Raw genomic sequence first — 25,901 nt, forward strand, 5'->3', positions numbered from 1 at the left:
GTAAAGATTTCAGAAACACTGTGTCAATTAGTGAGGGCAACTTAGTGAAGGCAACTTAGTGAGGTGCTAAGCAACTTAACAAGACCCTGTGTGAACTCAGTGGCAGAGCACCTGAGTTCAATCCTCAGTACCAAAACAAAAACAAATCTCACACACACATACGTGAAGTGCTATCCTTACATGCAACCTAGTCTATTTTCTATTTTATTCTAGTCTATCTCCCATTCCTTTCCTTTCCTTTTTAAAAAAGTTTTTGGTTGTCATCCTCTAAATTGATTTCACCTTCAGTGAGCTGGGCCCTGCAGGCTGGAAAGCATCAACCACAGTGTACTGCAAACTGTACCCAGCAGAGCCAACCTTGAGGAAAGGCTAGCAGAAGTGGATGTGTCTGTCCACACGGGGAAAAGAAAGTGGAGGTCAAGAGCATCACCTCTGAGGGCCGTGGAAGGAGACCACACTAGACCAGATTGGCCCAGAGCACAGAACTGGCAGAAGTGACAGGGACACTGAGACACTGAAGAGGGGTCTCCCTTCCAAGGAGGGATGCCAGAGCAAATCAGCCCCACACTAGGGATCTTCTAGACCAAGCCCCTCTGCTTTACTTAGTATCAATTTCCCCAGATTCGCTAGAGCAGTGGAGGCGGGGGGGAACCACCATTTATGGTTGTGGATTATCCCAAATACAGGAATTGTGAAGCCCGACCAGGTATGTGGGAGCTGCTTGGTGCTTAGTCAGCTGCGCACCTACGCAGCCTCGGCTGATCATGACCTCACTCGGCCCTCTGACCCTGACTCTGAACTCCTGTCATAGAGGAAAAAAGTCTGAGGAAATAAACTGCCCTGGGTGGAACAGGCCTTGGAGCAGGGAGTCTGGGGTTTGCCTAACCTGGGGAAAGATTTAGTGCACTAAGAAGCACTCCGTGGCCAGAGAGATTCCAAGTGCCCCGCTTCAGCCCACCTGCCTCAGAGAGTCCCAAACAATGTTCTTCTGTCCCTTTGGGATGTAGGGCTGTCTCCCCTGCTGTGCTCTGGTCTTTTGGGGACCTCTCTGCCTCACTTGTGAAGTCTAAAATTCTTGAGGGAGAAAACTGGTAGTCCTGAATCCTCCTCCCCTGCTTCCCTTCCACCAGCAGGTCTCCATCCACATCCAACTGAGTCAGGGTCCCTGCTGTAAACCAATGTTGGATCTCCCCTTCAGGAGAAATGCAATGAGGTCAGGGTGTTGGAGAGAACCTCAGAGCTGGTGTCACTTGTGTTTTGTACTTACTGACCTCCCAGGGAATCCATTTTATTTTGGTTCATTTTTTTGTTGTTGTTTTTCTCTGCCAGAAGATAGAGCCCAGCACTTCTTGGTAGACTGTATGGTCAGGGAGAAGGTGACTTCTCTGCTCATGGCACTATTTTGCCCACACAGCAGAAAGTCTGACGTATGACAGCTACCCAAGCAAGATCTGTTAAACTCAACTGCTGATTTGAAGTGAGTTGAAAATATGGACAATAAGAAGTGACTATGGCTCAGGACAGCCAAATGGTACCACTGTTCACAAAATGTCAGAGGAATGACAAGAAGAGCTCCAGCTGAGGGTCTGGGAGCCAAATGATGGTCTCCAGTCTGTCCTACCTAATAGCATTGGTGTGTAAAGTCCACCTGTGACATCCTGAGGGAGTGCTGAGGTGGTGGGGAATTCTCAGTGCCACCTTCCACACCATCCTCTTTTTGCTCATTTAATATGGGATATGATATAATTACAGGGCTAACCTTAAATCTGCTCCAATTTCTTTTAAAGTATATAATTTATAAACCTTGTAAATTTACAAACTTTAGTCATTGATAAATTTTTTGCTATCTCATCATTGATTAAAACCTCTCTCCTGAGAACTCTTAAGATAGGCTTCTGCAAAAACTGTCCCTCCTGTCTACACTGTCTCCAGTGGGGAAGACATTTCACTTAAGGAAATGGGGGCAAGAACTCACTTCATGAAACTAGTGGGATGGTCAGATCTCTGTTTAACCTGGCCTCTTTTCCACATGCACTGTTTCTAAGATCTTAAACTAGAAGAAAGTATTCAAATCTCAGCTCTGCTAATTGTGTGCAGCTGGAGTGAACTAATAACAGAGGAAGCCAGACTGTAGAGCCTAAACCAAAATCCAGTGAGGGATAACTTCTCCAGCTTTCCTCTGACCCTTTCTCCTTGTTTTTGAATGACCATAATAAACCTGCTGGTCCAATAAGCAGTGCCAACAATCCCAAAAAAGAGATCCCATGTGAAAGAAGAGCAGAGTAATCTAAAAATGTCAGTGACTTAATCTAACATCACCTTTTCTTGGAACTTGATGAGCAGGTCAGGAGCTCATTAACATCAAACCCAATGGTGAGCACTTGGTCTTTATTTATGGCTGTAAAAGAAGAAATTGAACTCTATATGAAACTCAACCAAGAACGTGTGCATCTGATATCAGCAATTTTCCTCACTCATAAAATATCCCCAAACTTCAAGCAACAGTTCCAGGTCCCTCTGAATATACCATGGGCTAAAAGGTTAAGGAGAGCAGACATTTCTGATCTCCTTACACACTTAATGGTATAATCAGAATCATCTGAAGATTAAAGAGATTGTCAGCTTCACCCCAGAGCCTCTGAAACTGGTCTGGGTGGGGTCCAGGAAACGCATTTCTAAGTCCCCAGGTGATGCTGATCCTGATGCTGCTGGTCCAGGAACTGCAAATTTGAGAACTGTTGATTTAGAATTTAAACATCTGAAAGCAGTAGAATTTTTTTGAGAGAGAGAGAGAGAGAATTTTTTTAATATTTATTTTTTAGTATTCGGCGGACACAACATCTTTGTATGTGGTGCTGAAGATCGAACCTGGGCCACACGCATGCCAGGCGAGCATGCTACTGCTTGAGCCACATCCCCAGCCCAAGCAGTGGAATTTTAAAATTGTGGTTTGCATATACATCAACATAAAAGTTACCATTTTAACCATTTATAAAGGTCTGTCATTTAAGAACAGTACTCATCGTGCTATCAAAAATGAGTTGGGGTGAGGATATTAGGTAAGTGTGCACATTAGCTGCAGAGGCCCGTGGAGTCAGTGAGGCACAGGGAGGGGAGGGGTTACAGGAAACAGAAAGGACACCACTGACTTCTCCCAGAACCTGGCCTATAGATGACAGGGGTGGGACTGAGTCTCAGGGCACTCCAGCACATGTCCCTCTACCCCTTCCTGTGGAGTCTCTAGCAGCCACAGACTTAATGGACCCCGGCCTTCCCCTGGCACAACTGGACCAGGAGTAGCCTCTTGATCCATGGTCAATTAGATTCAGTCAAGAATTTGCATTAAAACACTGAGAAGATGGTCCCTGAGCTTCAGGTCCTGCACCTGAAAGTTTTTAGCAGCTTAGGTGCCCACCCAGGGCTATAGTCAAACTGAGGTCAGAGGGAGAAGGGGAAACAGAAGGCACTGACTGGGGACAGGCATGAAGCAGTCCTACAGAATGGGGCAGAGATGAAAGACCCTGGAGGAAGAGGCAATGGACAGAGACTAGCAAACAAAGATCAGCTTTTGTGCTTACAGTTCACATCTGAGGCCCAGTGGTCTTCATCTGTGTAAGAGGCATCCCTGGCCTTGTACAGAGCCTCACCTCTTTCTTGGGGCAATGGGAGCTGTTTGCCAGGGAAGGCAGAGAACCCCTAGACCCACCTGGGTAGGTTTCTCAGACCAGTCGTCCCCCCCCCGTGCCCCTCCTCCTATTCAAACCCCAGCTTTTAAGACTGTTAGTCACCAGGCCAGTGAACCAAACAAACAAAGGTCCCTCAAAATCTCTCCCATGAGGACCCACTTACCTTCCAGAAGGCTAAAAAGCAGACTGGCAGGACTCTTCCTGGTAGAGGGACAGTCCTGAAGTTTTAGGGTGAAGATAAAAACTTTCACTTTTGGTTCAATGGTCTGAAAAATATAAAGGCCAGCAAATGAATGAAGCTCCCTAGGAAGTATCTTTTGAAAAGAGGGACAGGGTATCAAGATGAGACGTCACAAACATTCCCTAGCTTTGAAAATGACCTCTCGCCATATCAGTTAATTAGAGTAGCTGACTCTAGACCCTGAAGGAGAAAGACCTACACGTTTAGTACACAGGCCACACTCCTCACCCCTACCTGCACCCTTCCTTCATCTTGGGTACACAAGGAATGTCTTGGAGCCAAGAACAAGGCCATCTGCTCTCATGAGGAGCCCATGTTACTCAAGAAACCACCATCACCATATTTTTAGATGTCTGAGGTTTGCTTCAAAATAATCTGGTTTAGAAGGTAGAGGAGAGGGGTATAGGTAAAATAGTACTTGCAGCTACAGACGGATTCATAGGAGTTCCTTATATTTTTCCCCTTACTTTTAGATACACCTGAAGTTTTCCATAATAAAGTTAAAAGAGCTGTCATTGTTAACTATTATGGTTTAGATATGAGGTGCCCCCCAAAAGTTTGTGTCAGACAATGCAAGAACATTTAGAAACATTGTTCTAAAACAATCAGGCTATGAGAATTACAACATAATCAAGGATATGATGTGACCTAATCACTGATTTGGATTAATTGGGTGGTAACTGTAGGCAGGTAGGGTGTGGCTGGAGGAGGTAGGTCACTGGGGGCGTGCCTTTGGGATTTATATTTTGTCCTGGCTGAGCGGAGGTCATTCTTTGCTCCCCTGTTGCTATGTCCTGAGCTGCTTTCCTTTTCCATACCCTTCCACCATGATGTTTTGCCTCATCTTGGGCCCAGAACTGTGGAGTTGGCCGTCAATGGATTAAGACCCTTGAAACAGTAAGTGCCAAATATACTTTTTCTCCTCTACGTTGTTCCTGTCAGGTCTTTTGGTCACAGAGGTGAAAAGGTGGCTAGAACATTAAGTGTAGAGCAGGTATTCTCCACTTTAGTATCATGGGAAGTATCTCCAAGCTGACTGGCTTCATTTCATTTTACCCTTCCTGGGGAGGCTGGGGTCTGTCTGGTTATTTTCCCCCTCACTAATTTTTCCTCCTCTGAGCCTTAAAGGCTACAAGAGATAGCAATAGCAACTACTTAAAAGGAGCCAGTCACATTCTTTATTTTCTCATAGCTTCCTTTGACAATGTCCCTTCTTGACAGATGAGGCGTCCAAAGCTCAGAGAAGCCAGGTGAGCTGCCCATGAGCACACTGTTGGTGGAGCTGCACCTCCACACAGGTTCGGTCCTTTCCCAGGGATGGGTCAATGCAGGAGATCCAAACAACTGAGGGCAGCATATTTACAGAACTGAGGGTTTTTTTCCTTCTTGAAGGATCCATACAACTGGTGGGGGGTGTGTGTAAATTGTGACATTCTAGGACTAATGAACTAGAAATGTTTGGGGCCCTTGCCCTGCCTTCTGCAGAATGAAGTGTACCCTGGGTGAACAGAGCCTTTTCTGATAACTTGATATAGGACTCAGTGTGTGCCTCTTGCAGAACTCAGAAGCTGGGGCTGTGCTGTGCCTCTTTACCAAGGTGCTGAGGATGTTCTCAGGCCATAAGATACCTATGCATCATTGATGAGCGGCAGCTGAGGGCCCCTGAGGCTCAGCAAGGTGCTCTGGGGAGATAGGAGGGATAGAAGTGAGTGTGTATTGATCTCGACAACACCTCCACCCTCTCCCCTTGCAGTCCATGGGAGAGGCCCCTTCAAGTGTGGGGGCATCTAGGGTAAGAAAAGAGGTTATGTTGAGAAAGAAGCTACAGGCAGCATGCTGCAGGCTCCTGTGGATGCTCCTCAGCCCCTTTCCTCAGGGAGAACTCAGCTGTTCTTTTTTGCATGCTGGGGATCAAATTCAGGGCCTCATGCATGTACAGGGCATCCTCTACACTGAGCTATAGCCTCTGCCCCATTCTAAATCTTTGAGGCTGCATCTGAGTTGTGAAGTCCAACATCTGGAATTGAATTCCTACATAAGGAAATAGAAGGAAGGAAAGAAGAACTGTTGCAGGGCTTAATATATGGCTCCTAAGTTTGTCCACAGGATGGCCAGCTATGAACTGAGGTTTCATAGCATTTTCCAGACACCAGTGGTGTAGATCTTGAAAAAGAAGCACTTTAAACCACATCCTCTAACACAAATCCTGCAGATGCTCCTGTTGACTGGAGGCAAGCTGCATCTGAATAACTGAGATGGGCTTTTTTAGATGTTTTTTAGATTCTGAAGCCTTTAGCTTGGTCACAAGCTCTGGTTTAATCCCTTGAGGAAGGGAAAGGCAAATTTTGTTGTCAGGCACAAGAGGATCTCAAAGACACCACCATTCTGTTTAAGACCCAGAAATCTCATCCAGGAAGCCCAGAAGTGCAGGCTGTGGTTCTCAAGCAAGTTTAGGTTCAGGTGAGAAGAAGCTTACAAAACAATTAAAATAGTATGCGATTAAAAAAAAAATTCAACCTTCATTATGAAGTTGCCAACCTTTTGCTTATTTTTGTTTTGGAGAGGCAGTGTAGTGTCTTAGAATGAGAAAGCCCTGGTTCAAATCCTACCTCCAGCACTTACTAAAAAGCATCTGACCTTGGCTACCTAGGCTCATTAAGTAGATTTACACTTGTGCAAATGTGTTGGTTTAGATGTGGTTTAAGTGTGTCCTCTCAAAGGTTCCTGGGTTGGGTCTTGGTTTCTTGGGTGATGGTATTGGAAGGTGGTGGGACCTTTAAGAGGTGGGGACTAATGGGAGGGTGTTAGGGCAACTGGAGTGTCCCCTTGACTATGGGAACCCAGTCTCTCTCTGGCTTCCTGTCTCATTGATGTTTTTCATCACACACAAGCTCACATCATGATGGGATGCAGCCAAGAGGGGCCTGAACAGAGCTGAGGTGAGCTGAGCTGATGCCAGTGCACCATCCTTGAAGCTACAGAACTGTGAGCTAAATAAACCTCTTTTTAAAATAAAGTTAGCTTGCCTCAGGTATTTTGTTGTAGTATACAAAATGAACTCACAGCAATCATCACTACCAACTGTCTTTTTAAAACTGAGAAGACTGAAATTTCAATTCTCAGGCAATTCCAATGAGAGTAGAAGATCCAATGTGAATATGTACCTTAACAAGTCAACCCTTGTTTCCTTTTCTAGGAAAGACTGCCTAATACCCAGTGTTCTTTAGGGATGTTCTTAATGAAAATATCCCCAGATGCATCGTGGCAGATCTTTTGACTGTGTAGAAGTTCAGTTCACACATTAACCAACACATTAGATGTCTAATAGGCTTTTAGGAACCCTCAATATTCATCGTTGTTAAGGAAAAGGGATCAAATTACCTGCAATATATTCAACTTCTGTGGTAGACTCTCCACACTTTGGCATTCATAAGACAAATCAAGAGATAGGAAATCAACGGAGTCCTAGAAATAAACAAATAGGGTCATTAGAGAATAAGAAATTTCAAGGCAAAATGCTGCTTAGAAGTATTTTTTATTTCTCCCCTTATTTCTAAACTGAATACCACAATGTGAGGTTTTCCACCGTGTGTGGAGGGGCAATGCCTGTGTCTTGTTGGGAATACCTCATCTGTGTGCTCTGCCAAGAGCCTGGCACACAGGAAGTGCTCACTAAGTGTGTGTGGTTAAATGAATGAGCCCATGAGTATTCCAGAAATGGTGGGTTACACCATGTAGACAAGGGAAGGCACTGGAGGTCAGAGGTGTCCCCCACAGCACATTCCTTGAGGCCCTCATGAGCTGTGTGGACCTTTCCGGGGTTTGGGGTTTTGTTATAGTTTCAGGCCAGTTTGAAGCTCACCCCAGTTAGCCCTAGCTTGACCCATCGACTACCTGAGAGCAGGACTCTCGTGGTCCTAGTCTACATTCTGATTAAGGACATAACCTTGGCCCTGTCTCTGGCCTGCCTATGTTGAAAAAAACTCAGAGTCTCAACACGAAGATACCACACTGCCCACTTTTCTCAGTGAGTGGATGTCTACTCCATTTCTAACCGTGTCATAGTTAAGCCATGGCCTGCCTCTCCCCCTCATGGATCATCTTTTCCCTTAGGACATCTGGTGAGAACCAAGGGTGTCATGGACTTTGATAACTGATTCATCACTGGCTCCCCACTGCTTTCCCAATCAAGTTATCATCAGTGTCAACAAGACTCCTCACACTTGCTCTGTGCTCACTCAGAATTTCCCTTACCCGTCTTCTCAGTTCTTGCTTCTGTTTGTCAGTTCCATATAATACATAGTAATTGAGTCCCTACTCCTGAAAGTCATTGTGTTAGAAATGTGAGTGGGGATTCATATTTAAAGATAAATAAGATTCACAGGAGAAGGGCGCACTCCTGTAATCCCAGCAACTTGGGAGGCTGAGGCAGGAGGATCACGAGTTCGAAGCCAGCCTCAGCAACAGCAAGGCACTAAGCAACTCAGTGAGACCTTGTCTATAATTAAAATACAAAATAGGGCTGGGGATGTGGCTTAGTGGTTGAGTGCCTCTGAGTTCAATCCCGGGTACCACCCCCCAAAAAAAATTCACAGGAGCTTACAAGTTAATAAGAAAAATTAATACAGACATCACTTACATGAAGAAAAGGCAGAAAACAAGACGTGCTGTAAGAAAAGCCCACACCAATGATATTCAAACATCAGTGAGGATCACACCCACCTGGGAATGCCTTCCAAGGGCCCAGATTTGTCCCACCACACTAAGCCTTGGTCTCTGTATTCTAACTCTAGGTAATTCTACGAAGCAAAGCTTCGGAATTGGTCTAAACAAATGGCTAAAGGGTCTAAGTGGAGAAAGAGTTCAGCAGTTGAGTTAGAAAGCATTGGGAGTGTGGTTAAGTAAGGCCTTCTAATAGAGCACATTCACATGGACATTAACAATAGGTAGGGTTTTTTTTTAAAATATTTTTTTAGTTGTTGATATACCTTTATTTTTTATCTTTTTATTTATACGTGGTGCTGAGGATTGAACCCAGTGCCTCACATATGCCAGGCAAGTGCTCTGCCACTGAGCTACAACCCCAGCCCTGTAGGTAGGATTTTGATGGAAAAAGATTTGAGGAAGGTAGGACAGGAAGGACAAGAAGTAGATGTTATGCATCATCTTGAAGAGAGTTAGCTAGCATAGTGTATACACTGGGTATAATAAGAATTGAGGAAGATAGTGGGAAGCCCTGAGGGATTTGTTGATTCAGGGGAGTGTGGCATCCTGATGGGATCCGTCAAAACTGTGCTTTTGGAAGGTTACCCTGAAGCATGGCACAGCATGGATCTAGGTAGGAAGACCAGTTCAAAGGCTACTGCCAGACATGCATTTTTCTGAAGAGCACTTTGGTCTTCTGAGTTTATAACTGATAGCAGTTATTACCCTTTGTAAATCAATTCAGGCAGCAATCTGGTTGTGCAATCAGCCCGAGAGTTGTTATTCAGAATCTTATCACATCTGGGGTTTGTAAATCTGAAAACTGAACCCTGATATACGTAACCCCCAGAGAGCATATGGGGTAATGACAGTACCGTGACAACGCCACAGGAACTACAGAGATCAGCTGTTTTTTCTGATGGCTTTCCTCATTGCCCAGCAGTCAAAAGGAGGCAAACCTGCTTACTGCTCAGATGTTTTAATTTTTCTTTTTAGAATGGAGAGTTATAGAGATGTAGAAACCAAGGTAGATACTCTAGGGAGCACTTTTCTAAAACCCCTCTACTCTAACATCTATTTTGCTATAAATGGATTTTTAGTAAGCTTTTGGACATTGTTGTTGTTGTTTCCTTTTCTTTCAGTACTAGGATGGGACAGGCTAGGCAAGCACACTACCACTGAGCTACACACCCAGCTCTTTTTATTTTGAGACAGAGTCTCACTAAGTTTCCCAGGCTGACCCTGAACGTGTAACCCTCCTGTCTCAGCCTTCCGAGTTGCTGGGATCAAAGATGTGTGCCACTGTGCCTGACTCTTTTTTTTTTTTTCTTACTAAAACAGTATTTATTTGTCTTCCCTCTGTCAAACCCTGAGCCAACCACTTTGCACATAAAGGGACATACAGGGTGGACAAGATGTGGGAGGAAGAATGTGAGGCAGAGACTGCCCCTTCACTTGGCAAAGGAATGAGAAAGGCCACCATCAGACAGAAGAGTCCCATGGCCTCCGAGAGGGAAAAGCCCAAAATGGCGTAGGAGAAGAGCTGTTGCTTCAGAGAAGGGTTCCTGTCATAAACAATGATAAGGCTTCCAAATACAGTCCCAATCCCAGCCTCAGAGCCAGCCACCCTGACTGTGGCAGCCCCAGCCCCAATGAACTTGGCTGCTGTGTTGATGGCCCCTAAAATGGTGCTGGTTTGGAAGCTGGGGTGAGGGAAAAGTGAGGTCAGGGGACGTGGGACTGCCAAGTTGTTGCAGCTCTCCTATGTGTCTCTGGTCGGTTCAGCACCGTGGGAGATAGTGGTAGGTCCAGCAGCTGAGAGGTGCTCCTGACCAAGGAGTGGGTGGAGAGGAACTTGGAGCAGGCATATATTTTCAGGGAGTGAGGGGCTGTGGCAAGAAAGCTGCTCCCTGTGCAGAGAAGACAGTGTGCCTGACTTTTGAATTCTTTTAAGAATGAATCAGGGCAAGCAGAAAGCATTTGGCTTCTTTGTTATAAGCAAGCCGACACGGACAAGGCAAGAGCTAGGGATACCACAAATGAGATATTGTTTTTAAAGCAATTCTGAATCTAGGGAATGTATGACACTCAGAAAAGGCATTTATACAAATGTCAAACCAGCAGAAAAAAACTTGGCACAACTTTTGCTGGATGCAGTGGCACATGCCTATAATCCCAGTGGTTCAGGAAGCCGAGGCAGGAGGATCACGAGTTCAAAGTCAGCCTCAGCAAAAACAAGGCACTAAGCAACTCAGTGAGACCCTGTATCTAATAAAATACAAAATAGGGCTGGGGATGTGGGTCCGTGGCCGAGTGCCCCTGAGTTCAAATAAAGAAAAAATTATAACTTTTTCAGGGCGTGGCGGCACACACCTATTATAATACTAGGCAATTTGGGGAGGCTGAGGCAGGAGGATTAAAAGATCAAGACCAACCTCAGCAATTTAGCAAGACCCTGTATTAAAATAAAAAATGTAGGGACTGGGATTGTAGCTCAGTGGTAGAGCGCTTGCCTAGCATGGGTGAGGCCCTAGGTTCCATCCTCAACACCACATAAAAACAAGTAAAATAAAGGTTAAATTTTAAAAGCATAAAAATAAATTTTAAAATTTAAAAAAAGGACTGGGGATCTAGCTCAAAGGTAAAGTCCTCCTGGGTTCAATCCCTAGTACCAAGAAGAAGAAAAAAAAACCCTAAAAAACAAAACAAAACAAACGACTTCCCCCAGGTACTATAGAGGCTGTATCTCTGGGTTGTTGTCACCTTGCCAAGTGCAGATGTGGATGGTTCTAGCAGGAGCTCCGAGATCTCTTCCACTCTTAGGACCACAGAGAGCTTTCCGCCTGAAACAACCAGAAGAACAGCAGGTGAGCGAGAGCAGCAGGCTCTGACCAAGGAAGCCACTGGGGCATCCATTTTCTACCCACCTTTCTCTAGGAGGGTAGAACTTTAAAAAGGATTTATGAAAAAATAGTTCACATGATTTTATCTGAAAGGCTATAGAAAACAAAGTAGTGGGGGAAGAAAAAGTCCCTGAGAGACGGTTTTGTAGGAACAATATCCCTGCCCAGCAAGATAAAAGGTGGCAAGGGAAGAACCTGCTTTGAAGGCAGGGTGCACGCAGGAAACTGATGTCACTTTGTCCTTGTTCACTGTGTAGATCTCAATATAAAGTCCTACTGTGTATTGAGTGAGAAACAAAGAGAATATTACCATATGCAACTTGTTTTGATTTAAGGAATCTAACAGTGACTCTCAAACTTTTGTATGCATCAGAATCATCTGCCAAAATTATTTTAAAATGCCAATTTTCAGACCTCCACCCTCAGATTTGGAGTCAGGAGACTAGGGTGAGCCCAGGAACACACATTTTAACACAAGCTACCTATGTGATTTGAAGTGGTCCTGAGACCGTAATTTGATAAACACTGAGCTGTATTCTTTTTAAGTTGCCTTATGTTGCCAACGTTTTTATTTTTATTTTTTGGGGGGGTATGATAATACTGGGAATTGAACCCAGGGATGCTTTACTACTGAGCCACATCCCTAGCCCTTTTTTAATTTTTTGAGACAGGATCTCACTAAGTTGCTTGGACCTTGCTAAATTGCTGAGGCTGGCTTTGAACTTGCAATGCTCCTGCCACAGCCTCCCGAGCTGCGGGGATTACAGGTGTGCACCACAATATCTGGCTCCCTGAATGCATTGATCAAAATAATCTGGCCAATAACAAGCTGCTGTTGCTAGAGGTGTGGCAGGGGTTACTAGATGTTGCCCTGGAGTGTGTCCCAATGCTGGGCAAATGGGGGTGCTATATGTGATTCTACTCTTCCTATCAGAGGGATGTTCACTTTTTTCTCAACCCTCCAACTCTGCCAAAAATCATATCTTCTTTTTCTTCCTGATTGGCAGCACATCTAACAAATCAGTAGAAGTTTATAACACATACAGAAAGATTATACTTTTTTATTTGCTAAAAATTATGTTAAAATAAGGCTGGGGAAATAGCTCAGTTGGTAAATGCTTCCCTCACATGTACAAGGCTCTGAGTTCAATCCTCAGCACCACCACAAGAACAAAATTGTGATAAGATATAACAAAATCTACCATTTTAAACACTGTGTGTGTGGCAGGGGAGGGTGGTGCTGAGGATTGAACTCGGGGCCTTGTGCATGCAAGGCAAGCACTCTACCAACTGAGCCATGTCCCTAGCCCAAAAATACTTTGAATTGTATAATTCAGCAGCATCACGTATATTCATATTATTGTGCAGTCATCACCAGCTTCTCTCTCCAGAACTTTTTCATCTTCCCAAACTGAAATTCTGTACCCACTAAGCAGTAACTCCCCTAGGTCTCCTCTCTTCCAGCCCCTGCCAATCTCTATTCCACTTTGTCTCTGAATTACTATTGGAGGTTACTGCATATGAGTAGAATCATAGAGTATTTGTCTTTTTTTGGGTGTCTGATTTATTTCACTTAGCATGTCATCTTCAAAGTTAATCTATGTTGTTGTGTTAGAATTTCCTTCCTTTTTAAGGCTGAATAATATTTTTTGTAGGTACATTCCACATATATTTATCCATCTATAGACAGAGATGTGGTTTGTTTCCACCTTTTAGATATTATGAATAATGCTAATATGAACATTGGTCTAGAAATTCTTGTTTAACAGTTTGCTTTCAATTCTTATAGGTATATACCCAGAAGTGGAATTTGGATCATATGGTAATTCTAAATTAAATATTTATTTTATGTACTGGGGACTGAACCAGAGCCTTGCACGTTAGGTAAGTACTCTACCACTGAGCTATACCTGGCCCCTAAATTAAATTTTATTTATTTATTTTTGCAGTACTGGGAATTGAACCCAGGGTACTCTACCACTGAGCTACCTGTCTAGGCTCTTTTATTTATTATTTTATTACAGGGTCTTGCTTAGTTGCTTAGGCAAGGCTTGACCTTGTGATCTTCCTGCCTTAGCCTCCCCAGTTCTTAGGATTACAGGCATGCAGCACCATGCAACCTGGCTAAATTACAATTTTTAAAGGAACCACAATTCTGTTTTCTACAGTAGCTGTGCCATTTTACTTTGCTGACCCCAATGCATAAGCACTGTAGTTTCTTTGTGTTCACACCATCACTTGTTTTCTCTTTCTATTTCTCACTCTGTTTATAATGGCCATCCTAATGAGTATAAAGTGGTAACTAATTGTGGTTTGGATTTGTATTTCTATATGATTGGTGATGTTTCATGTGCTTATTGACTATCTGCATTATTTTCTTTGGAGAAATGTCTATTCAAATCCTTTGCCTGTTTTTCATGGGGTTGTTTTTTGTTTTAAAATAAAATAAAACAAAACAAAATGAACAAAAAGGACTAGGGATTCAGCTCAGTGGTAGTGCATTTGCCTAGCATGTGAGAGGCAGGAGGATTGTAAGTTCAAGGCCAGCCTCAGCACCTTAGGCAGACCCTATTTCAAAATAAAAAATTATAAAAGGCTGGTATTAGCTCAGGGGCAAAACACCCCAGGTTCAACCCCTGCTGCTGCTACCACTACAAAAAAATTGTGCATATACATTATATAGTATAGACACATACATATAGTATATAATAAAAAGAAGAAAGCATATATAGTCCAAAATCAGTATACCTAGCATTCACTTTGGGAATTTATTAAAAACACAAATGTTCTGGTTCTGCCTAGAACTACTGAATCAGAACTTCAGGTTACCTAAGAAATAGGAATATGAACAATTAAACTTACAGTATTCTCAGGGCTGGAGGTATAGTTCAAGGTAGAGCACCGGCCTAGCATGAGTAAAGCCCTGGTTTCAAACCTGCACCATACCACACACACACACATATAAAACGAAGCAAAACAAAAAACACCTTATGGTTTTTCATTCCCTGTCAGTATATCATCATTTTATTTTGTGTTTGTCTGTCTCCCTTGATGTAATGTAAGCTCTAGCTGCAATGGTCTTAGTGGTCTTCATAAGAAAAGGGGTGGGGGCTGAGGAAGAAGCACAGGCAATCTTGAAGCCTTGGATAGTTAGGAAGGCAGGTCTCCTTGTGAAGGGAGAGGGGACAGTGAGACAATCAGTGGCTGCACAGTTTCAAGAGTGGGCAAGAAATTTAAAATATATTTTTCAAAGGACATTATGCAATATAAACTACCCTTTCCTACCTCCATTGGAAAATCAATACAACATTGGTCTCTCCCACTGTATAGATATGAGGAGTCTATTGAAAGTAAGCAGAAGAAATACCAAGTCCAGCTCTAAGAAGGATGGGGGAAGGTGTGTACCAAAGCTGCTGGTGGATTAGCTTCAGGGTCAATGTGTACTTACCCTGAGAAGCATATTTTTCATGGTAAATATTATAGGCCTTTTTGTGGGCATCAGTGACAGTCTGGAGACGCGAAGCTCTTGATTCCTGGTGAGGAAGATCCATCATTACTTTCTCCAAGTTACTAAAGGTGAACCAGATCCCAACTAGGTCCCCAAAGGAGTGGAAGGCAAATGTGGCATAGTCAGCAAAGAGATCAGCAAAGCCTTCGTTTCTCTGCACAGGGCTGGTGGGTAGGGTCTGGTGGTGCAGCACAACCATGGGCTCAAGCTTCGAAGTCCTGAGGGCCTTGAGGAGTTGTCGGTAGCAATGCACTGTTTTCTCATCTGGATTCTTGGAGCTTCCTGATGGGAGAAGTTGTGCCCATGACAGAAATACTTTATAATGGGTGATCTTACTGGCATGAAGATTGCTGAAGTATTCTGGCAGGAAAGAGGGCAGTGGCTGGTGACAAACATAAATGTCCTTGTCCCCAACTACAAAATTCAAACTCTGGTTTCCCAGTGGATAGCTTGGGTTGTGCAGCAAATCATTAGTTAGAGGACCAGCAGCTGAAATGAAATTTCTGTCAGGTTCCCAGTCTAACCCCTCGCATGAAAAGCTTAGTAGAACAATAAAGACTACATTCTGAGACAGCTCCATTTTCAGGGAACTGTTAGGTATATGGAAGGAATCCTGACTTTATAACAACAGCTGAGGTTGTAAACTTCTACATGATTATTAACAATATTTAACCTGGTTATCTATGGTAGTGAAAGAAGTACATGGTTCACTAATATTTAAAAATTTAAAGACGATAAGAAATAACATGAAACCCTCAAACTATCCATTGAATTTAAGCAGAAGAACCTAGAAAATATCTGGGAAAAAATTCTCCACTTTTTATCTATTACTTTATTTTTCTTTATTTATTTTTAAAGAAAGAGAGAGAGAGAATTTTTTTTAATATTTATTTTTTAGTTTTTGGCGGACACAACATCTTTGTTTGTATGTGGTGCTGAGGATCGAACCCAGGCTGCACAATGCCAGGGGAGCGCGCTACCACTTGAGCCACATCCCCAGCCCTGTCTATTATTTTAAAATTTATTTTTTTTGTGGGGTGGGGTACCAGGGATTAAACTCAGGGGCACTCAGCCACTGAGCCACATTCCTATCCCTATTTTGTATTTTATTTAGAGACAGGGTCTCACTAAGTTACTTAGTGCCTCACTTTTTGCAGAGCCTGGCTTTGAACTCATGATCCTCCTATCTCAGCCTCCCGAGCTGCTGGGATTACAGGTTTGCACCACTGCAACTGGTACTTCAAAATTTCTTGACATATTATAAACAGAAATAAGTCCCTCAACAACTCCCCCCACTACTTTGAAAATATGTGAACAGCTAGGCAAGGTGGCACACACCTGTTATTCTAGCAACTCTGGAGACTGAGGCAGGAGAATGTGTGTTCTAGGCCAGTCTTGAATTTAATGAGACCCTGTCTCAAAACTTTAAAAATGTTAAAGGGTTGGGGAAGTAGCAGTGGTAGGGGTCCCTGGGTTTAATCCCCAGAACTACACACACACAAAAAGCAAACAATGAATACATCTTGTAAAATATTTAAATATAGAAACATCTATGAAAACCTTACAAATTCTCCTTTGATCACTTCCATATTCTTTCTAGAATGAATACCTTCAACAATGTGGATTCTTCCAGCTTGCTTTTTTTTAAAAAAATTGGCACATTATAATTTCTTTCTATTTCCTTTCGCCACATGGCATAATGGTTATTCAAAAGTTTATGGGCTGGGGATGTGGCTCAAGCGGTATCGCGATTGCCTGGCATGGGTTCGATGGGGCACGCAGGGCTCGATCCTCAGCACCACATAAAAAGATGTTGTGTCCACCGAAAACTAAAAAAAATAAATATCAAAAAATTTTCTCTCTCTAAAAAAAAAAGTTTAAATCACAGATGAAAGTAATTTCTCTGTGCCTGTAGAATGGAGATAATAAATGATATATTGTGGACAGTAATGGAACATAATTGTGAGATGTTTAGAATAATGAAACTCAGTGATTATTACATAAAAATGCAAATATGCATATAGCATTCAAAGTATATGACATAAATTAATGTATTTGGAATCATGCCATATGCATTGTTACTAAGCTCCTTTTTTCACTTAATAACTGAGTGATCTCAGAATACTCATCTCCTTTTTTGTTTTTTGGTCGTCAATGGACCTTTATTTTTTTATATGAAATGCTGAAAATCAAACTCAGTGCCTCACACATGCTAAGCAAACACTCTACAACCCCAGCCACAACCCCAGCTCCATAGACTAATCTCTTTTTAACAGATGCACAGCATTCCAGTTAAGGATTGAGCATAATTAAACCTCTTACATATTGAACCCTTTCATTGCTTTTAAGGTTGTTTCCTCTATCCCCCTGCCAGTACTGGAAATTGAATCCAGAAGCACTCATAATGAATTACATCGAAGCCCTTTTTATTTTTTTGTGATGAAATTTTGCTAAATTGACCAGGTTGGTCTCAAACTTATCTGATCTCAAACTGATCCTCCTGCCTTATCTGAGTTACCGAGGTTACAGGCGTGTGCCACCACACACAGCTTGTTTTAATGTGTTATAAACAATGCTTCAAATGTATATTCTTATTCACAGCTAGTCCATTTGTGACCATTTTTGTAGATGGATTCTATGCCAGGCATACCCAAATTGATTAAAATAAGTTTGGTTTTTTTTTTTTCAAATTTAAATCCTTCTTGGTAGTGTTCCTAAATCTCTCTGCCTTGCTAACATGTTATAAAATTTCACATTTTGACACTTTGAAAAATGAAATACTTCCTTGATTTTCTCATTTTCCTTTTTTCCCCCCTCATAGTTGTAAATTGACGAATGCCTTTATTTATTTCCATGTGGTACTGAGGATCGAACCCAGTGCCTCACACATGTCAGGCAAGTGCTCTGCCACTGAGCTACTGCCCCAAACTGATTCTCATTTTTCTGATTTAGAGATGTTCTTGTAAACTGGCCATTTATTTTTCTGTGATTTATGTTCATATATTTTTTATTTTCTTACTACTGATATAAAATTTTAAGTTTGAACATCTCATCAAAAACAGGATAGAAAAAAATTTCTCCTAATTTGGTTCCCTAGTGTCTTCAACATATATTAACTAGTACCAGTTTCTAAAAAGAAAAAAATATCCCAGGTCAAACCTACCTAATATTTGATTATTCTTTTTATATCTTCAGATCTTTAACCCATCCTGAATTTTAACGGTACATATTGTATGACAGGCCAATTTCTAATATGCTATTGAATAGGCTGTTCTTCCCCATTTTTCCCCCACTACTAGGGATTGAACTCAGGGGTGCTCTGTTACTAACCTGTATTCTTGGTCCTGTTTAGTCTTTGAGACAGTCTCAACAAATTGCAAAAATCGGCCTTGAATTTGTGATTCTCTGTCTCAGCCTCTCAAGTCATCATTCTGAACTATTTGAAATGCTAATTTACCAGGAAAGAAAAACTATATATTCAGAAGTTTATAGATTTCCACCTATTCCAGCACCACTAACACACTATTTTAATTTCTATACCTGTGTAGTATTTTTTTTTTCTTTCTGACAGGACAAGGCCTCTCCTATCATGCATTCTCCCAGAATCTTCTTGGAAGTGTTTATATATTTCCTCTTGCATGTGTCTTGGAGATAGTCCCCATTTCACAATATCTATGACTATGTAATTTTGTGTGTAAACCAATGCTACAACTTATGATTTCCTTACTAATGGATATCTGTTGACATTTGGTTAAAAATCCTTTAAATTTATATACCAGTTGACAACATTACAAAATTCAAAACTTTTCCTTTTGGAACAGTCTATACTCAAATATTTTTCTAATTTTCATCAAGATCTTATACATGCTCTATAACCCATTTACCACTTTAGCTCCCTACCAAGTACTGCATTAAGAAAGAGGATGTGTAAGCACACATTTTCAGCTATGAAAATGGATTTCATTGTTTGCAGTCATGATTTTGCTCTGGAGTGGGATGGCAGGACTGGAGGGGAGAGGACAAATTCACCAAAAAGGAAGGCATTTTTCCTGGGTTTAAAGTTTTCTTTGGGGTATATATTTGGTCAAATTAATGTTTCAGTTCTAGTCAAGTTGTTTCCTTTCAGGACCTCCCCACCCCAAATCAGTAAAGAAACTTCCTACTACACCTACCAGTGATACCTGCCTGCGGGGGCATGGCTCAGACCCAGAGGACGGAGGGGCGTGGCGTAAAGAGGTGTGGCCCGAGGGAGAGGGAGGGGCGAAATAGGAAAGAGGCTGGGGAGTTGGGGGAGGACAGGGAGGGAGGAGCGAGTTGGGCTGGAAAGAGGTGTCTAGAGTGCTAGACGGAGTTGGGGGGAGGAAGGGGCGGAGCGGGAGGGAGGAGACAGGGCGGGATGGGAAAAAAAAAACTTCCTACTAGACATGGGAGAGGGCTTTCTTGAGTTTTTACCGTGAGCCTCCTCATCCCATTGTCAAGTGTCTCAACCTTGTTAATTAGGAACATACATTGATGGTAACTTTTCCCTGCATTTACTGTGGAATTCCTCTATGCCCTTCCAGATCTCCTCACCCCATCATTCTCAAGTCAGGTTTCTTCCGAGACTGGGTCACATTGCACAGGCTGCTCTTAAAACTCCTGGGCTTAAGCAATCCTCCTACCTCAGCCTCCTGAGAGGCTGGGACTATATAGGCACATGCCAATGTACCTGACTGGAGAACTTAACCACACAGAAACACTCACTGGTCGCGCTGACCCCTAGAAGGCCATCTGTTGTTAAAGGTGGCATCATGCTGGGGCACTATTAACAAGGAGCCTGCCCTACCCACACTGTCTCTCTGGCTCCTCCCCAACTCCCATGGTTCTGGTTCCATCTTTTCCTCTGTTCACAAACTACCTCTGGACAGTTGATTTTTTTTTAGTGTTTCATTCTTAGACACCAGTCACTGCTGCTACCAGTGCCAGGCATTCATCCTCCTCTGTTCTGCCACGTTCCCCTCTCCCCCCAAGGTGTTCCTCATGGGGAAGGGGGACTGGGGTGCAAAAGGCTGCCTTACTTACTACCCTAGTCCCAGGGAAGGGGGGTCCTGCCCCTAGGATGCTGCAGCAGAGGAGGTCCATGTTGAAAAGAAGGGTGTTGGGGCCGCCTTCCCTTGTTCTGTCGGAGAGGAAAGGGTTTGTCCCAGCCTGGGGCCTCCCTCTGGAGGAACACAAATTTGAGGCCAACCCAGGCAGCTTAGTGAGACTAAAAATAAATAAAAAAGAGTTAAGGACATAGCTCAGCCCCTGCATAACGCTTTGGGTTTATCCTAGCATTGGCCTCCCACCTCTCCCCCCCAAAAGGAAAAATAATAAGAGAAAAAAAATTAAGACATCATGGTAGCTCAGTGGTTCTGGGTTCAATCCCAGTATCACAAAAAAGGTTTTTTTGGGTCATAGCTAAATCTTATGGAGAGCAATAATTTTTTCTAGAAAAGTCATAAAATTTGAAGACAGTTTATAATACAGAAAGTGACATTACTTTTATAAGAGCAATTTAAAAATTTCCCTTAGAACACAGAAGTAAAAGAAATTATTAAAGAGTAATGAAAAAAAAATGAAAAACTTTTTTATGAATTACCTTAAAAAAAAAAAGACACTGGAGTTACCTTGGAAAGTCATCTCCAAGGTCTCTAGCTTTCATTCTCTCTAGTGACTCCTCTTCAAGGAACCTAATTCCAAATCCATAATGCCACCCACACCTTCACCCCAGATTAGCAAAAAAGAACTAGCACTTGAAAATATATGGACATGATAATCACAGCAGAGTAGAAAAAAATCCAACAGACACTTCAGAACAAGTTATTTTATTTTGATGAATAAAAGCAGCAGTTGGCAACTGGAAAAGTGATTTCCTTGATAGGATACTATATACCATGAAAGTGACAGGTCTCCTCCTCACATGAAAATGAAGGTCTCAGTTCCAAAAACCACACATTACTGGGGGTCCAACTTCATTAAGACAAGAAATACACAAGGAATAAGCTGAAGCCCATGTTGATAGAAAACATGTAATAGATGTGATACACAGGACCATCACTTCAGTTCCTGTTTCTCAAAACAAATCCTGAAGCATCATTCCCAGAAACAATTCTCATCCTAGCAGAGCTCCATTCAGGCTCCAGGTCAGGAGGTGGTGTGGCACAGTGACTTAGCTCTGGTCAGTTACTTTCAACATCTCAATCTTCAAGCAAGTAGTTAGGGTTAACTACCAAGTAGGGATCTTCTTCATAGCTCTCGCTTCCTTCTGTGGAGCCTTTCAATCCAGCTTGGGTGAGCTCAATTAGAACATGGTCCTATAAAACAAACATTTCCCTCAGGTCTCTGGCAGTATTATAAAAATGTTCAGACACACTTTTAAACTTATTTTTGTAGTACTGGGGATTAAACCCAGGGGTGTCTTACCACTGAGCTACACCCCCAGCTCTTTGAGACAGAGTATAAGTTGCTTAAGGCCTCACTTAGTTGATGAGGCTGGCCTCAAACTTGCAAACCTCCTGACTTAGCCTCCAGAGAGTTGCTGGGATTACAGATGTGCACCACTGTGCCTGGCAAAAAAAAGGTCCAGATATACTAATCCTTCTGAAGGTTTATCACCGATATCTGTTTGATTTCACCATCCAAAACTTCCAGGACAAGGACTATTCCTTACAATCACTATCAGTGTTCTGCTAAACACCCTTTCCATTAGGTTGCTGAACTTTTCATACAATAAACCTTTAAAAAAAAAAAATTAAAGAAACATAAGCAAGCTCAACAGGTAATATGATTTTAATGTTTCCTGGCACATTACATCCAATGATTATAAATATAACTTCGAAAAAAGTAATGCTTGAATGTGGGGAAAAATAAGATAATGCTTGAGTTTTAAAATTATGCAAAATTCTCTAATATTTAAATCTGTTTAATTTTATTTAATATTATCTACTTAAGCCAAAGTAGAAAATGCTTTTTTTTTTTTTTTGCAGTGCAGTGGCTTGAACCCAGTGCTTTGTGCATGCTAGCAAGTGCTCTACCAGAAAGCTATACCCTCAACCGTTTTTTGTACTGGGGACTGACCCCAGGGGCACGTTACAACTGACCTACATATCTACCTATCTATCCATCCATCCATCCATGCACTGTGGATTTAAACTGCTGAGGCTGGCCTTGAATTTGTGATCCTCCTGCATGAGTCTCCTGAACTGCTGGGATTACAGGCATGTGCCAATGCACCTAGCTAAAATTTATTTATTTATTTTTTTAAAAAAGGAGACTGTTAAATACTGTCTTCAATTTTTTTTAATATTTATTTTTTAGTTGTAGTTGGACACAATACCTTTATTTTTATTTATTTATTCTTATGTGGTGCTGAGGATCAAACCCAAGGCCTCGAACATGCTAGGCAAGCACTCTACCACTGAGCCACAACCCCAGCCCACTAAAATTTCTTTAATCCTTGAAAGTATCAAGTTCAGGACTGGATGCATAGAAAACGTGAAGACCTGAGATCTGGAAACATTAAACAAAAACCAGAGTTTGAGACTTGAATGATAGGATTATATGGCTGATTTTTCTATTCAGATTCTCTTACGGAGAAAGATCTTTAGTCAATTACCATTAATAATCACTGCCAATCACAACCACAATGCTTATTTTGATAAATGTAATGGAACTTTGAAAACCTCTGACTAATGAATATCACATGGAGACTTTCAGTCTTCTTTATTCTGATAAGATAAAGTTGTTTTATAGTTATTCAAAGACTGGCCTAATGGATCCATTTCACCTTTCATATATTTTCACGCTTTAGCCTATTATCATATCAGCACATGCAGAATGTGGCATATGCTTAATCTTTCAGAATGTCTTATGCTCCTGAGTCACTAGGATTACAGTACGTGCCACTGAGCCCAGCCTTAAATTCAAGTCTAGTATATTTGTTAATTAGTTGAAAATATCCATATATGAGAAGAGCTTTTAGCCAACCCCATGGAAAAGAACTGATTTGATCCTAAGAATAGTTTGGCAGCTGGGCACAGCGGTGCACACCTGTAATCCTAGGAGTTTGGGAGGCTGAGGCAGGAGGATCAGGAGTTCAAAACCAGCCACAGCAAAAGTGAGGCGCTAAGCAACTCAGTGAGACCCTGTCTCTAAATAAAATACAACATAGGGCAGAGATGTGGCTCTGTGATCAAATATCCCTGAGAGTTCAATCCCAAGTACAAACAAAAATAGTAGTAGTTTGGCAATGCCCCATAGTTAGAGCACTGCTGCCACTATGGGGGACTGGACCCTTTAAAGCACTCTATCATGTTGATCAGCACCGCACAGGTTCTCTTATCTTGAACTGGAAAATCCTATCATTCAGTGGTAAGTCAAACTAAAAAGAACCTTGATTCAGATCAGTTAGCTCCCTGGTGTGTTCTATAATCCTCACACAAATTTCTTGTCTGGATATTTTATGTTGTATTGATCCCATGGAGCACTAGGGAGGGGGAGGAAAGGCCTGGCCTATGCAAAGACATTTCCCACCACTAGAAAGACAACTCTGTATGCACGCTACCTCAATCCAGCCTAAATTTTCATACAAGTTATTTACTAGATCCTGACCTGAGCATTAGTTATCACCCCTCTACACACACTATAATCACATATCCATCTAAACCCCACAGGTAATGTTTTCAGGTGATACAACCCTAACACATGAGGTTGTAATATTTAAATAGTGAGCACTACTGAGTGAATGGGCATGATGGTTGCCTCTCTGCCATGTGAACTGGAAAATCCTATCATTCAATAAATATTTGACCCCTCTATGTTGTAGGTACCACTGTACATTCCAGAAATATAGCAGTGAATAAAACAAAGTTTTATTTGGCCCTCCAAGAATGGAGCTTACATTCTGAGAGTGATAAACTAAACACCTAAGTAAAGAATAAACAATAAAAACTATTGTGAAGCAAAACAAAGCAGGATGATAGAGAAGGCTGTTATTGTGACATGTTGGGCAAAAAAGGCTTCTTTGAGAAGGTAACATTTGAAGAGACCCCAGAAAAAAGAGACAAAGGCAAGTGCAAAGCCCTTCATGTTTGGTGTATCTAAGGAATAATGACAAGGCCAGTGTCACTGGTGAGGAATGGGCAAAAAGGAAGAGAGCTATGAAACAAATGAGAGACAGGGGCTAACCTGTGCCAGATTCTGCATGGCATGCCAAGGAGACTGAATTTTATTCTAAATGTGAATAAAGCACTTAGTAATAGGGAAGAAAAATAACCTATGTTCTGTTCTAAAAAACCCTGACTGGTTGTGGGGCAGAGCCAATATTCAAGTGGATGTAGGGGTTCAGGCCTGGCGACCTGGGTAAGCTGGAGAACTCATTAGTTCTTTTCATTAAAAGAACAGAGGAATTAAGGATTGTTCCAAGGTATCTGGCCTATAGCAACTGAATAAATGGGAAAACAGAGGAAGAGGGAAAGAAAGAACTTTTTTCTTTTGTGGTACTGGGGATTAAACCCAGGGGTGCTCTATAACAGCCCTTTTTATTTTGAGACAGAGTCTCATCAAGTTGCTGGGATTATAGGCATGCATCACTATGTTCCACTAAGAACACTGTTTTGAACACATTAAGGGCAAAAAGTCTATTAGATCATTCTGCGGTCAACTGATTATATACATCTGGAGTTTATAGGAGAAGTGAGAGAGATAGCTATAAATTTGGGAGTCATCAACAGATGGATGAATTCATAAAAGCAAATGAGAATGCCTACACTAAAGACATTTGTGTCTATTATCTAAAAAGAGAGAAAGATTCAGGAAAAGAAACTAAATGACACAAAAGACGAAGGAGAAGGGGAAGGTAGTTTTCTAGAAGGAGTAATCAACTAACAAATGCTGCAGACAGACTGAATACTGAGAATGACCAGCTGATTCAAGGGATGGAGAAAAGCAATGTAATAGTTAAGAGTGGAAAAATGAACTGTCTAAGGAAAAGCAACAGTGCTTTACAGTTATTGTGAAGTTGACAAAACAAAAAGTTAAGAACTGGGCTGGGGTTGTAGCTCAGTGGTAGAGTGCTTGCCTAGCACATGCAAGGCCCTCGGTTTGATCCTCAGCATCACATAAAAATAAATTAATAAAATAAAAGTACTGTGTCCAACTACAACTAAAAAATAAATATTAAAAATTAAATTTAACCAAGGCTGGGGTTTTGACAAGTAAGACAGAGAGAAGAAAGCTGAAGAAGAAGAAAAAAAAAAGATTATTGGACTGGATAAGATGGGAGATAAGGATATAAGAAAGATGAAATACAAAAAACAGGTGATAATGCTGGAAAATAAGAGGTTTAAAACTAAAAACACCCAGTTAAGATACCAAAGCCACTTTCTGATTTCCCCCCAATTCTGCTTGTTTTAGCAAAGGAAGTTATTTACTTGTTAATACCCCAATAATTCAAGGTAAACACATTAAAAATACATTTTGTTAATGAGCTCATATAGATAGAAGACATGAACTCCCTCATTAATTACTAAAGCAAATGCCATTATGTACATACATAGTGCGTGAGTCGATGAATGACTTTCTCTATGATCCTCTTTTTATTTATAAGCTCCTCTTCAGAGTCTATTTCTGATTCGATTTCCTTCAAGTACCAGTTAACAAGCTCGCTCCTCTTTAATGCTGACTCATCCTCCTCTGCAACAAAAAAATACATTTTACAAGAATTCATTAAACATTCCTTGGGGGTTTGCATACACAAGATAATGTACAGAACAGATAACCATCAACCTGTCACAAAGTATATCTGCTGAAATAAGGTTTACTATGTTTCACCATTAAGC

The 25,901-nt window shown here is 41.7% G+C and overlaps 2 protein-coding genes and 1 pseudogene across 3 annotated transcripts in view; all 3 read right to left on the reverse strand.

The window, feature by feature from the left end:
* Positions 1 to 15,652, reverse strand: part of Lct (lactase) — a 41,487-nt gene extending 25,835 nt beyond the window's left edge. For both annotated transcript variants that reach the window (XM_078017311.1, XM_005315839.5), the window contains exons 1-5: positions 14,983 to 15,652; positions 11,395 to 11,474; positions 7,309 to 7,392; positions 3,850 to 3,952; positions 2,320 to 2,398 (exon numbers count right to left, since the gene is read on the reverse strand). In XM_078017311.1, coding sequence (XP_077873437.1) covers positions 2,320 to 2,398; positions 3,850 to 3,952; positions 7,309 to 7,392; positions 11,395 to 11,474; positions 14,983 to 15,622 — 986 coding nt within the window. In that variant the 5' untranslated portion in view covers positions 15,623 to 15,652. The remainder of the gene's footprint in view (positions 1 to 2,319; positions 2,399 to 3,849; positions 3,953 to 7,308; positions 7,393 to 11,394; positions 11,475 to 14,982) is intronic.
* Positions 8,727 to 10,611, reverse strand: LOC110597539 (ATP synthase F(0) complex subunit C2, mitochondrial pseudogene; annotated as a pseudogene).
* Positions 15,653 to 20,872: 5,220 nt separating the features above from the next.
* Mcm6 (minichromosome maintenance complex component 6) overlaps positions 20,873 to 25,901 on the reverse strand; it is a 44,431-nt gene continuing 39,402 nt past the window's right edge. Inside the window, exons 16-17 of the mRNA XM_005315838.4 lie at positions 25,616 to 25,755; positions 20,873 to 21,377 (exon numbers count right to left, since the gene is read on the reverse strand). Coding sequence (XP_005315895.1) covers positions 21,261 to 21,377; positions 25,616 to 25,755 — 257 coding nt within the window. The 3' untranslated portion in view covers positions 20,873 to 21,260. The remainder of the gene's footprint in view (positions 21,378 to 25,615; positions 25,756 to 25,901) is intronic.

The sequence above is a fragment of the Ictidomys tridecemlineatus genome, chromosome 7, assembly GCF_052094955.1.
Source record: "Ictidomys tridecemlineatus isolate mIctTri1 chromosome 7, mIctTri1.hap1, whole genome shotgun sequence".
In the NCBI taxonomy this organism is placed as follows: domain Eukaryota; kingdom Metazoa; phylum Chordata; class Mammalia; order Rodentia; family Sciuridae; genus Ictidomys; species Ictidomys tridecemlineatus.